At 34.4% G+C, this 14,768-nt stretch overlaps 1 protein-coding gene across 5 annotated transcripts in view; it reads right to left on the minus strand.

The window, feature by feature from the left end:
- Window positions 1–1,079: 1,079 nt before the first annotated feature.
- The window catches only part of CCDC175 (coiled-coil domain containing 175), a 120,562-nt gene continuing 106,873 nt past the window's right edge, over window positions 1,080–14,768 (minus strand). For 2 of the 5 annotated variants that reach the window (XM_031952671.1, XM_031952672.1), the window contains 5 exons: window positions 9,785–9,887; window positions 9,627–9,670; window positions 5,397–5,566; window positions 4,619–4,669; window positions 1,080–1,412 (listed from right to left, as the gene is read on the minus strand). In XM_031952671.1, coding sequence (XP_031808531.1) covers window positions 1,391–1,412; window positions 4,619–4,669; window positions 5,397–5,566; window positions 9,627–9,670; window positions 9,785–9,887 — 390 coding nt within the window. In that variant the 3' untranslated portion in view covers window positions 1,080–1,390. Of the gene's footprint in view, window positions 1,413–4,618; window positions 4,670–5,396; window positions 5,567–9,626; window positions 9,671–9,784; window positions 9,888–14,768 lie in introns of those variants that run through there. The other 3 variants (XM_031952668.1, XM_031952670.1, XM_031952673.1) reach the window with 3 other exon arrangements.

Consider the following 14,768-nt stretch of genomic DNA (forward strand, 5'->3'; position numbering starts at 1 on the left):
CAACCCCCCCCCCCCCCCCCCCCCCCCCCATCATGGCCAGCTCTACAACCACTTTCAGCAGAAAGCAGCTATGGAAGATCCGAGACCCTGCCCCCTTTTCCCAAAAGAATTTGTGCTTATTGCTTGAGGGGGGAGATGATGAGAGTAAACTCTGTATGACCTGAGTGAGCCCTGTAACAAACCCAAATGGTCTTGCATCCTCTCAGAGGAAGATAAGCTTTCCTGGGGAAGTCACAACTCCAGGCAAGATTTTATGTTTACCTGAGATTTCCCTTAGACTCACACATAAAATAGGTCTTCAGAAAATTACTCTTTGCAGAGAATCCCTCTTGGTGTGTCTTTAACAATAAAGCTTTTTACCATAGCCTTTGGGTTTAGCAAATTCCTTTGTTCCATTTCCAAACTCCCACCTTGGAGAAGGGAACCTCACCCATTCCTGCCTAACCTCTACATTGGTACCCTCGTCCCTCATCATTTTGAATCCTTCCTGATGTTCTTTTTGGCACATGGCAATGTTTTGGATTTTTTTTTCCTTTTTGTCTTTTTTTCTTATTTTGAATTTTGTTTAGCAAAAATTTTTTAAAAGTGTATAAGCTACTATTGTGCTAAAAAAATTGGATGATCATAAAATGTTGAACAATGTAAGACAAAGGACATATAGAACCCTGAAGTATTCCGCTTCAAGATGAAAATGATCTACTTACTCTTGACTTTTTGCCATCCAAATTAGTTTTAAACTTAATTATCCATGCAATTATCAATTTAGCCTTCATCTTTTCTTTGGGCATAAGAATTTCATAAGATATTCTGCTGTTTTGCTAAAACCTAGATTAACTAGATTTTTATATATCCCTCATAAACCAACCAAAACCAGAAATGAGACTATTTTGGTAGCATATGTCCTTAGTGAAGCCCATTTTTACCTGGTCATAAACCAACCGTTTAATAATAAAATCAATTTTATTACTCTATTGTTTATAAACTCCACTCTTAAGGCAGGAGATAGTGGAGAATCAGGACATTTGCCCTCCTACAATTCTGCCTCTTTTTTCTCAATGAGCATGTTTTCAAAAACTATGAAAATGAGTCAGCAGTTGTTTTTGCCACATCTTTTATTAATACGGTGTAAGATTGGTCTAAATCTGGTTACTTGAACTTAAGTTATAATACTTTTAATCATATAACATTTTTCTTATTTTTATTCTTTAAAATTTATGTTAATTTGAATCTTTGCTCTAACTTGACATTCCTAGACTTCAGTTTCCTCCAGTATAAAAGGAAAGAATTAGGCTTGATGGATTCCTTGTTTTCTTCTAGCTCTTAATTCTTATGGTCTTTTGAGTCAAAGGTTGATTATATACAGTCTGTTGATTAAGAAATGACTTTCACATCAATGACAGTTTATATCTTGTCTGTTAAAAAAAAAGATCAACTTCAGTTTTCTGTAATTTATCATTTTCTTTTTTTGGGATCTGCAGATTTTTTCCTAGGGAAAAAAGTATTCATAATATATAAATAAAATTTTTCTGTGTAGTTTACACAATCTTGTTCTCACTTATTCCTGAATGATATCCATTATTTACTATCATTGTCTCTATGAACGCCAGTGACTCTCAATTTGTCTCCAGGATCAAATACAAATTCCTGTTTTGTCTTCAAAGTGCATAACGCAGCCCCCTTATATATTTCCGGTCTTGTTATAAATTACTCCCTGCCATATGCTCTTTGATCTAGTTACAATTGATGTGGGAAAGATTCCTTTCTTTGTGATTCCCAATCCCCTCTGGTCCTTTTGTATTCCAATAGAAGATCTGAGCCAACTCGGGGCTACATCCAAAAGCCCCTCTAGCTAAATCTCCCATTAGAAAGGGACACGATGGGACCCTCTCTTTGCAGAGGTCCCAAACATGCTAACCATGTCAGGACTTTCTGTCCACTGGATCCTCTGTCTGGTGCCCTTCTTATCTCTTTTCTACTTTAACCTTGCTTCCAAACTCCATAATTAACCTCTTTTATCATTCTAGCTTTTCAGGCAGATAAATGCTTTTATTGGAGACTCGTGCCGCTACTAGACATCATTTACTGCCGTATCCTTGCGCTGAATCCAATGGGGTTGCAGGGGAGCTTTGGTTGACTTCCTGTACCCCAAACCTGCCACTAGACCTTAACTAAACCCTAATTTCATTTAGGTACCCCATATCTAGACCTCATCATTTGGTTTCCTGACCACCAGAAACCAGATAATTTGGCAACCAAACCTAACCCCAACCTTTTCAGGATACTTAAAACCAATCTAGGTTTTTTTTAAGTATTCTGGGAAAAATCTGCGTTCCTTCTTTCATCTCACTCTATCTCTAAAGGTAGTGGGGAGAATATCTGTGTTCCATCTCACCTTACTTGCATTTCAGGTAAAAAGGCCTCTATTTTTACCAGGAAATCCTGAACTCTGGACAAGGTAAAAGACTTTTTTCTTTCCTTATATTGCAGTGGACACCCAGAGCCCTTGGGTCGGGCTTGGGTCATCATTGGAGCTCTACCACAGTTCTTTAGGAATTGCTGAGGATTGACAAAAGCCCTTCTTTTGTCTCACTCTCTGCTTCTAAGAGATACAAGGATTTGGAAAACTAAAAGCTTTTACCTGTCCACAATCTAGACACACCTGTGCCTCTAAAATCTTTCCTGGAGCAGATGCTTTGCTTGAGGAAACTCCCTCAGTCCAAATCGTTTCCAGAGACAAAGGCCCTTCCTTTGCATCTAAATGCATTTCTAATTTTTTTCTTTCTCACCAGAAAGCCCTGCTCTCAGGCAGGGACTCCAAGACAGGATAGGAATTGTCTCTTTAACCTCCCTCCCCACCCCCCAGACCAAGGAGACACTTGGCCGTTCTGGGGACCCCACCCCTCTCGGGGGTCCCAGGCCGGTGTCTCTTTGATCTATGCTGGGGAGATAACCGGAGAAACATAAGAGGAGCCGTGTTTGAGCCCTTCTCCCACTCCACTGTTAAATGCAATGGAGTCTCTAATGGTCAGGCTCTAGCTACGAGGGAAAGGTCACTGACTTGGGGTGAGTTTAGAGATATGTCTCTGCCCACGGCTGCTACTCCTGGACAGGGGTGAGCGGTCTCTCCTTCAGGTCTTGCTCTCCCAGCAAGATTTGGGGGCTTAGATGAGCTACCCTGCCCTCAAGTTCCTGTGCGGATTCGCCAGAGGAGCCCTCGCCATTCGGGATGCACCGCGCTGGGTAAAATGGCATCTCTTCCTCCCCCACCCTCGCTCTGGCCTTTCCTCCCCTTCTTCCATGCAGTGGGGAGCGTGGAACTCAGGCCTGTTTCAGACCTCTCCCATGTGGCTTGGCAACCTTCTATTTAAATTCTCCTATCCTGTCCCCTTCTTGGAGTTACTGTACAGTGGGGAGATGGGGGACTTAATCTTAATCTTCTCAAATCTGGTTTTCACTAATTTTTAAAACGGAACTTTGCTGGCAATCTGGACAAGTGGGCCGCACCCCTCCCAAACCTCTACCTGTCTCTTAAACAAGCCACAGCTTCCAGCACTCAGGACGCATGCTGTCCCATACCTTTTAAAATGGAACTTGCTTTCCCTGATTTGGTCATCCTGCCTTAGAGCAATACCCCTCCTGGCACAGCCTTTTAACTGTAGAAGCCTCAGAATTACGCTTTTGCATGCTTAGGGGGCTGTCTACAAACATGGGGGATTTTAAACTGGTCTTTTTTTTTTTTTTCTTAGCCTCAGGGCACTACTTAAAACCTTTGCCTATACTTTAACCTTGCTTCCAAACCCCATAATAAACCTCTCTTATCAATCTAGCTTTTTGGGCCAATAAATGCTTTTATTGGAGACTCGTGCTGCTCTAACCTCATTTACCGCCGTATCCTTGCGCTGAATCCAAGGGGGTTGCAGGGGAGTTCTGTTTGACTCCCTGTACCCCAAACGTGCCACTAGACTTCAACTGAACCCTAATTTCATTTAGGTACCCCAAATCTAGACCTCATCAACAATGACCTGACTTCCATGACCCAGGCACTGAATCTCTCTGCTCTGGATTATTCTGCATACTTAGAACTCTTTCCTTCCTCAACTTCTGCCCATTGATTTCCCTGGCTTCCTTTAAATCCCAATTAAATTTGTGCCTTCTACAGGAATCCTTTCCCAACCTCCCCTTAATTTTAGTGCTTTTCTTCTACTACTTATTTCCTATTTATCTTCTACGGGGTTTATATAGCACATTGTCTACCCCATTAGATTGTAAGCTCTATCTGGGCAGGGACTGTCTCAACTTTTTTTTTTTTTTTAGCCCCAGCAAATAGCACCATTCCTAGTACTTTGTAGCCTTTCATTTACTGATTGAAGTATCAAAATACAAAGTGATTTGATTTGCTGGGTCTTTTTTAAAATTCCATTTTGTGGAAGACAAGGTATTAGGACAAAAACCATAATTCATTTATCAGTCAATTACTCAACAAATTTAATTAAGTCTACTGATAAGGGTTACCAAGACAAAAATGAAATAATCCCTGCTCTCAAGGAACTTATATTCTTTCATTGCCTAATGGACTCCATTATTTAATGAACTTTATTACTTAAAGAACTCTACCCACTTTTTTCCAGTTTGGGAGCTTTTCTTCTTTTTCTTTCCTTCATCAGTCTTTCTAAAAAAGATAGTCATTTCAAATGGTTAAATTGGAAATACTTGCACTTTTCAGTTATCTTGAATTTCACAAAAATAGAATATTTCATTTTCTACTGATGCTGGTTAAGAATTTCAATTGCAGAAATGAATAGCAATTTTTAAAAAGTTATATTTGAGTCTTTAATCAAGAAATCATGATAGGCTATTGCAGAGCTTCTTAAACATTTTTTACTTGCAACCTCTTTTCACCTGAGAAATTTTTATGTAAAATAGAAATACAAATTTTACTTTTCCTGAGAATTAATCATAATTTTGTGACCCTCCACATTCAGTTTTGAAATTTCCCATGAGATTGTGATCCACAATTTAAGAAGCTTTGGGTTATTCAGATTATGGTAACTTCAGAGCTTTTTATCCTAGATTATAACTAAATTGAAGATATAAAGAGAGAAGGATCTGATATTCATATTCCCCAAGAAAGGTTTGAAACTGTATTCACTGAATGCTCAGTGAAAGACTGGAACCTTTACTATACTATATGAAATAAAGGCCTGTGTGCTATAAAGAATGGATTTTCAGGCATAAAAAATTTATAAAAATGAAAAAAAATGACTCGTACACATTACCCCTCCATTACCATTTGGCCTTCTCCATCAACCACACGATCATACTTAGTTATCTTTTTTGCTTATTAGTCATAGATCTAAATACAAGCAAAGATTTAATACTTTGAAAACATTACTTACACAATGTCAATGATAGTGGTTGATTCCTTATAATCAATTATGTATTCCAGATTATCAGCATTCCGTCTGAGCCAACCACAAATGACTTTCAATCTCTCTTCTCTCAAATAAAGATATCTTATCAACTTTTCAGTTTCATCCAGAGTAATCATATTTTTTTCTTTAAATTTCTATAATAATAATAGTAATAATAATATTTTACTAACTTCCTCTTAGATCTGATCTCCCTTAATAGAAGATCCCTTTAACGTAAAACAAAACAAAACCCTAAAGATTTCTCACATATGTAAAGGCCACTTATATCTATATAAAATCTTACCATTTTATATGAAAGTAATGGAATTTTATTGTTCTATAAAAATGATGAACAGACTGATTTTAGAAAGGCCTGAAAGATTTAATGAATCAGAATCAGAAATACATCAGCAAATTTGTGCAGTGATCACCTATGAAAGACTTGATTCTCAGAAGTTCAGTGAATCAAGGAAATCCCAATAAACTTTAAGTGGAAAATTCCATCCATATACAAAGAGAGAACTATGGAGACTGAATGTAAACCAACATATGCTGTGTTCACTTTCTTTTTCTCTTCTGTTTTTTTAAATTTTTCTTTGTCATGGGTTTTTCCCTTTTATTCTGATTTCTCTCTCCCAACATGATTCATAAGGAAATGTTAAAAAAAAAAAAAAAAAAAAAGAATGTACGTGTATAACAAAAATTTTTTTACATGTAACTGGGGAAAATAAAAATTAAAAAGAAAACAATTACCCTTTTAATTTTTTAAAAACTATGACAATTTACAGGAAAATAATACATTAAGAAGAAAAAATATTGCTAACAAGTTCCAAGCAAGACCCTAGAATAGAAAGAAAAACTGTTCTCTACTTAAAACAAATAATATCAAGAAAAACTGATGCAAAATATGGCATTTTGAGGAAGAAATGTTAAAGCCCTTATGGGCCTAGCCTTAATTGACATTTTCACCATCCCCAAAATACAATTAAGAATGATTTCTAAATAAATGAGGACTTGAACCTAAACATCTCATTAATCATTTGACATAATAATGGATGATATGGCTCCATCAGAAAACAGATTTAAGCAGGGTAATATAACTTATTACAGTATTTGTCCTTTCCTTGTTAGTTGTATTTATTTACATTTCTTTGGGATGTTTGCAAATCAAATAATTTGTTGTTGTTGTTTTTTTCTTTGTTAAATTGCTTCAGAAGTCTCATTTTTATTTAATGCCTTTTTGTTTTCATTGATTCAGGGTTACAAAGTTTGTCATTTTGGGTTTCATCTTGAACTTTACTTTTCAGACTATTTTCCATTTACTTTGTGACTTATCAGGACAAAGACTTTCAAATATGAAGGAAATGTAAATAACCATACCATATACTAACAATATAATAAAGAAACAGTTCAACAATAATAATGAAAGTTTTTCTCCTGATCACTTGCAAAACTTATACATTGTTGGAACTGTTAAATTTAACTACATTGAGTCTTTGCTTTTGAAGCATGTGTTCTTGATATTTCTGGAGTAATTTATGGATCCTTTGGCTTAGTGCTTTTTTCCCACTGTGGCAATTGGGATTAATTGACTTGCCCAGGGTCACACAGCTAGTAAGTGTTAAGTGTCTGAGACCATATTTGAACTCAGGTCCTCCTGATTTCAGAGCTGGTGTTCTATCCACTGTGCCATCTAGCTGCCTTGGGTTTAGTGCTTTGAATTTGAAAATTAGAAAATATAGCTAGGATTCCAAAGGGCACAGTAGAATGGATTAGTAAATGGTCAATTGGCTTAGAGTAGGCCTTCTACTACCGACCTTCCAGTTATTAAGTTTAAAACTTTGGGGATATGCTTAACTCTTTCTCATTGCCATGTCCTTTGAGTCTACATCCACATTATTCCTCATGCATATTCCTCTTTCTTCACTATAGATTCATAGAAGCAGAAACAGTGTTGTCAATGGTACTAACAGTTAGCAGATACAAGATGTGTCTGGTGGTGACCATTATTAGTATAGTCCCTCCATCATTTTTGAGAGAACCAGTGACATCATTGGTAATGTCTTGACTTGTGAATGAATTGGATTTAAGTGAGGCATAATTGTGCAAAGTCATCAGCCTTTCTCTTTGTTCCAGAGTCCTCAGAGTTCAATGGGAGGACAAAAATCAGGACTGGCTGGCAGATTAATGCTGAGTGACAAGGGATTTCTGGGCCAGAGGGAGTATTAACTAAGTAGTCTATAGTTTCTGTGCTCTTTTGAGCCTAGACAAAAACTGTAGTGGCTAATGAGCATATAGGGCACCTAAATTGTACAAAATTAGAACATTGGAAACACTGATTCTTGGAAAATGTCTTTTCTGATTCTAATATTTATTGATGATATTTCTAAAGCTATTTGGTGTTTATAGTGGGTTTGGTCTAGTATTATTATAAGTCCTTTTAGAACTTTGGAAAAATGGGATAGGAATATCCTTCCACAGTGGACTTTGAGATGGAGGTGGCCAACTTTGAAGGTGACATTCACTTGTGAAGAGCTCCTTAGTGCCAAATGAGAAGCCTCAAGATCAAAGTTTTGATAAGAAAGTCAAAGTTGTATACCTTCTTAGGCTTTGGAAAAGTATACTATGGACATAGTTGCTTAAAGCTAATTTAGTTTTTTCCCCCCAGTTGGTTATTTCAGTAAAGCAAGAATTGGTCTACCAATCACAGATCCATCTAACTTAATTATTTCCTCCTCCAGTGCTGTCTCTCCAGATCTCATTCACATTGAGGAACCTAGTCCCTAAAAGGCAATTGATAATCCTTATTTGGGATACTATTAGCAATCCTAATGGATTATGCTTTCAAGGCCTTTCAAGGGTCTCTGAGTGTACTCCTAATTTATTACAAGCCAGCCATAGTTTTTAGGAAAAAAAAGTTGTTTAGATATATAACAAAGACAGCTTTCACAATAACCTCAACTAAAATTGTTCATGCACTCTTCCTTTGCAATGTAAGATCCCTGCATGGATTGGGCTCAAATTTAGGCAGCATATGTGGTCAAGGGGTAAACTCACAGCTTTTAAGTTGTGGGAAGTTTTTAGTAGTCTTATGGAAGCTTCTTTTCAATGTGGTTCTTGATGAGGCTCCAAGTATTAATCCTCTCATTGAATATTGAAGCTGTTTTATATTTGATATATCTAGTTTCTCTTTAATATTTCTTTCCCCACATCTTCTTCATTTGTTTCAGTCTTGTCAATTTTTTATGACTTCATATAGGCAAAGATAATGGCCTAGTTTGCCATTTTCTTCTTCAGGTTGTTTACAGATGGGGATGCCAAGGCAAATAGAGTTAGGTGGCTTGCCCAGGATCACACAGCTAGGACACATCTGAGGCCAAATTCAAACTCAAAAAGATGAGTCTGCCTGACTTCAGGCCCAACAGTGTCCACTTCATCACCTAGCTGTCCTTCCCCTCTTGATGAAAATGTTCTTGCCAGCCACTACTGCTCTAGGGATATTGCTATGCCTCTGGTGGATATTCACTGGGAACTTTGTGGTGCACAAGATTGTCAACTGATCAATTATGGGGTCAGAAAGGGAAATTTGCTTCTCCTACTTCCAAGGACAATTCCCTCTGGGTTCCTTCAATGCTGGATTGCACCATCTTTGGACTGGATTGCTATTGATGAAGAGAGATGCTAAACTGGCTCTCTGTGTGTGACTTAGGGGTGTGTCAGATTCTTCCTACCAATCACTAGATATTTCCTGAGTGATATCATCTACTTTCATCAAATGACTCAAAAGCCCCCAAATCTTTTCAAATTGATTATAGACTCATTTTCATATATTTTTTTCTTTTTGTTGATTGATTCAGTATATCTGGGCCTTCTATGATTAAATTCAGTTGAGTGAGGGTCTTCATTCTGCATCTACATATAGGTTTGGGGAGGGTCATTCCTAGAATGCTGACTATTCAACAATTTCAAACTTTTTAAAGCAATTTATATATTCTGGACTTAATTGCTAAGCATTAAAACTATAGATACAAAAATGAAGCAATCCCTTCCCTCAAGAAGCTTATGTTTTTCTGAATTGCACCTTCAAGTTATGCATTTTCTGAGGCATAGCAATTCATAAAGAACATCTATTAAGTTAAAGAGGTCCCGTGACCTGCATTGTTGGAGGGTATTTATAAAGTAATGGAATTATGTTAAACAAATATATGAACCCACCTTTACTTCCTTCAGAGTTTCCTTCCACATATTCAAAAACACGTCTAAGAGAAAATTTTTGAAAATTATTGAAAATAATTTCTCATTACTAATTATTTAAAAAATATTTTTTAAAACTTAAGAGATTATTTAAATCTTTATAACAAATTGCCTATTACCTCGAAGATTTTGCACTTCAGTTTCCAATTTTTTTACTGTAAACTTATATCCTTGTCCTTCCTTTGTAAGATAATTTATATCTTCTTTCACTAGTCTAATAGCCTGAGATAAAACATAGGCAGTTCTTTAAAATAACATAGAAAATGTACATTAAGGATTAATTCTTCATTATTCAATTTGCCTTAACAAATATTTATTAAGCATGAGAAAGTTGAAGGGGGAAAAATGAGAGCTATGAAGAGAATTATGAAAGTTTTTTGAGAAAAGCCAACATCTTGGAAAAAGCACAGAAAATGACTAAAGAAAACAATTTAAAAATTAATTTGGCAAAATGGAAAAAGAAAACAACTCTTTAAAAATAGAATTGGCAAAATGGCGGGGGGAGGGGGGGGAGATCCACTGAACAAAACAACTCCTTTAAAAGTACAATTGATCAAATGCAAAAGGAGGTAAAAAAGTTAACTGAAGAAAATAATTCACTAAAAATTAGAATTAGACAAATGGAAGTCAATCACACAATGAGACATCAAAAATCAGTCAAACAAAACAAAAAAAAATGTAAAATGTCTTGTTGGAAAAAGAACAAATGAACAGAACAAACAAACAGAACAAACAAAAGAACAAAAGAACAAACATCTTTCAAAAAATTATCAAGGAAAACTGCCCTGATATCCTAGAACCAAAGAGCAAAATAGTCACTAAAAAAATCTCTCTCCTTTTATGCTTTCTCACCTTACTAGTGTGTTTTGCTTCCAACACCTCCCTCACCATTTTTTTTTCCTTTGATTCAAATTAAAATGACAGGAAATATAGAATTAGTAATCTTAACTATGAATGGGATGAATTTTCCCATAAGACAAAAGTGAATAGAATGGATTAAAAGCCAGTATCCTATAATATATTATTTACAAGAAATACACTTGAAGCAGAGAGATACATACAGAATAAAGGCAAAAGGCTGGAGCAAAATATATTGTGCTTCAGCTGAAGTTAAAAAAAATAAAATATGGATAGCAATCCTGATCTCAAATAAAGCAAAAGCAAAAATAGATCTAATTAAAAGATAAGGAAAGAAATTACATCTTGTTAAAGGGTACCATAGATAATGAAGTAATATCTTTTTTTTTCCTTTTTCTTTTTCTTTTTTTTTATTTAATAGCCTTTTATTTACAGGTTATATGCATGGGTAACTTTACAGCATTAACAATTGCCAAACCTCTTGTTCCAATTTTTCACCTCTTACCTCCCACCCCCTCTCCCAGATGACAGGATGACCAGTAGATGTTAAATACATTAAAATATAAATTAGATACACAATAAGTATACATGACCAAAACGTTATTTTGCTGTACAAAAAGAATCAGACTCTGAAATATTGTATAATTAGCTTGTGAAGGAAATAAAAAATGCAGGTGGGCATAAATATAGGGATTGGGAATTCAAAGTAATGGTTTTTAGTCATGATGAAGTAATATCAATGCTAAACATATATGGGCCAAATTGTATAGCATCCAAATTCTTAGAGGAGAAGTTAAGTTGCAAGAAGAAATAGCAAAACTATACTAGTGGGGGAATCTCAACCTCCCTCTACCAAAGCTATATAAATCTAATCACAAAATAAACAAGAAAGAAGCTAAGGAAGTGAATAGAACTTAGAAAAATTAGATATAATAGAACTCTGGAGAAAGTTGAATGGGGCATATGAATATACCTTTTTTCTCAATGGTATATGGAACTTACACAAAAACTGACCATGTATTAGAGCATAAAATTCTCACAATCAAATACAGAAAGGCAGAAATCGTAAATGCATAATTTTCAGATCATGATACAATGAAAATTATATGTAATAAAGGGCCATGAAAAAATTATTTGGAAACTAAATATTCTAATCTTAAAGAATGAGTGGGTGAAACAACAAACCATAGAAACAATCAATTTCATCCAACAGAATGACAATAAGACAACATGCCCAAACTTATAGAATGCAGCTAAAGGAATCCTAAGAGGAAGTTTTATATCTCTAGAATGCTTACATGAATAAAATAAAGAGAAGATCAATAAATTGGGTGTTCAACAAAAAAACTAGAAAAAGAACACATTTTAAAAACCTAATTAAATACCAAATTAAAAATGCTGAAAATCAAAGGAGAGATGAGTAAAATTGAAAGTAAGAAAACTAATGATCTAATAAATAAAAACTAAGAATTGGTTTATGGAAAAAACCAAAAAATAGATAAACTTTTGGTTAATTTGATAAAAAAAATAATAAACTAGCCAAATTATCAGCATTAAAAAATGAAAAGGGTAAATCTATCACCAATGAAGAGAAAAGTAAAGCACTAATTAGATGCTATTTTGCCCAATCATATATCAATAAATCTGATAAATTAAATGAAATGGATGATTACTTACAAAAATATACATTGCTCAGATTAACAGATGAGGAAATAAAATGCTTAAATAGTTCCATTTTAGAAAAAAAGAAATTAAATAAACCATTAATGAACTCCCTAAGGAAAAAAAAAATCTCCATTGTCAGATGGATTTACAAGTGAATTCTACCAAACATTTAAAGAAGAATTAATTCCAATACTGTATAAACTATTTGGGAAAATAGGGGAAAGAGTCCTACCAAATTCTTTTTATGACATAGATATGGTGCTGATACCTTAATTAGAAAGGACCAAAACAAAGAAAAAATTATAGACCAATTTCCTCAATGAATTATCGATGCAAAAATTTTAAATAAAATATTAGCAAAGAGATTACAGCAACTTGTCACCAGCATAATACACTATGTGAAAATGGGATTTATACTAGGAATGCAAAGCTGGTTCATTATCAGAAAAACTAACAAATAATATGTTAATCTCAATAGACTCAGAAAAAGCTTTTTGACAAAATATAGTACCTGTCCTATTAAAAACATGAGAGAACATTGTAATAAATAGAGTTATCATTAATATGATAAACAGCATATATCTAAAACTATCAGCAAACATTATATGTAATGGGGAGTATCTAGAGTCATTCTTAATAAGATCAGAGTGAAAAAGGATGCCTGTTATCAGCATTGTTATTCAATATTGTACTAGAAATGTTAACTTTAGCAACAATAGAAGAAAAAGAAATTGAAGGAATGAGAGTACGCAATGAAGAGATAAAACTATCATTCTTTGCACATGATATAATGGGGCATTTAGAAAATCCTAAAGAATCAATCAAAAACTACTAGAAACAACTAACAACTTTAGCAAAAATGCAAGATATAAAATAAACCTATGTAAATCATCATCAGCATTTCTATGATGCCAACAAAGCCCAGCAGAAGAATATCAAGTGCTCATAGGTAGGCCAAGTTAATATAATGAAAATGACAATTCTACCTAAATTAATTTATTTATTCAGTGCCATACCAATCAAACTACCAAAAAATCATTTCATAGAGCTAGAAAAAATAATAACAAGATTTATCTGGTTGAACAAATGTTCCAACTATTTCAAGAGTATTAATGGGAAAAAATGCAAAGGAAGGTGACCTAGCTGTACCAGACCTAAAACTATATTATAAAGTGGTGGTCATTAAAACTATTTGGTACTGGCTAAGAAATAGATTAGTGGATCAGTGGAAAAGATTAGGTTTATAAGACACAATAGTCAGTGTCTATACTAATCTAGTATTTGATAAACCCAAAGACTCCAGCTTCTGGAGGAAAAATTCATTATGTGACAAAAATTGCTGGGGAAACTGGAAAATAATATGACAAAAAAACAACAATTGACTAACATCTCAAAATCTATATCAAGATAAAAGTCAAAATAGGTATATGATTAGGCATAAAGGATGATATTATAAGCAAGTTAGGAGAACAGGGGATAGTCTACCTCTCAGAGCTCTAAAGAAAATAGGAGCTTTTGGTCATAGAAGAACTAGAGAACATTATAAAATGCGAAATGGATAATTTTGATTACATTAAATTAAAAAGGCTTTGAGAAACAAAATAAATGCAGACAAGATTAGAAGGAAAGCAGAACTTTGTGGGAAAATATTTATAACCACTGTTTCTGATAAAGACCTCATTTCTTTTTCTTTTTTTTTTCAAAATATGACAGCTAAACTTTATTTTTTAAAGCTTTTTGTTTTCAAAACATATGCATGTATAATTTTTCAACACTGACCCTGCATAGCTTTGTGTTTCAGTTTTTCCCATTCTTCCCCCCTTCCCCTCCCCTAGATGGCAAGCAATCCAATATATGTTATACATGTTAAAATATATGTTAAATCTAAAATGTGTAAACATATTTATACAATTATACATATATTATACAAAAAATTTATAGCAATCCTTTTTGTAGCACAAAATATTAAAAACTGACAGAATGCCCATCAATTGGGAAATGGCTGAAAAGCTGTGGTATATGGATGTAATGGGATGTTATTGTGTAATAAAAAAATGATGAACAGGTAATTTCAGAAAAACCTGCAAAGACTTGTATGAACTAATGCAAAGGTATATGAACAAAATCAGAAAAATGTACACAGTATCAGCAACATCATGTGATGATCAATTCTGAATGACTAGGCTCTTCTCAGTAACATGATGAACTATTAAATCTTGCAAAATTCTGACTGTTATTCTTTGCTACTTGAATTCTCTTAGGGGAATGATTGCAATAATATTTTTTTTTTTGATATGGAAGCTCTGGATTTTGGATATGACAATACCGGCAGTTTTAATTTGGGGGTTTCTTTAATGAGAGGACCTGTGTATTATTTCTATTTTCACTTTACTCTCTGGTTCTAAGTACAAGTACAAAGGACTCATAAAGAAAAGGCTATTCATTTCTAGATAAAGATAAACTCTGAATGAAGATCAAAGCATCCTTTTATTTCATGTACTCCATTCTTTTTCATGTTTTTTGTTTTCTTTTTGATCTATTTCTTCTTTCACAACTGTGACAAATATGGAAATATATTTG

Source organism: Sarcophilus harrisii, chromosome 2 (assembly GCF_902635505.1).
Source record: "Sarcophilus harrisii chromosome 2, mSarHar1.11, whole genome shotgun sequence".
In the NCBI taxonomy this organism is placed as follows: Eukaryota; Metazoa; Chordata; class Mammalia; order Dasyuromorphia; family Dasyuridae; genus Sarcophilus; species Sarcophilus harrisii.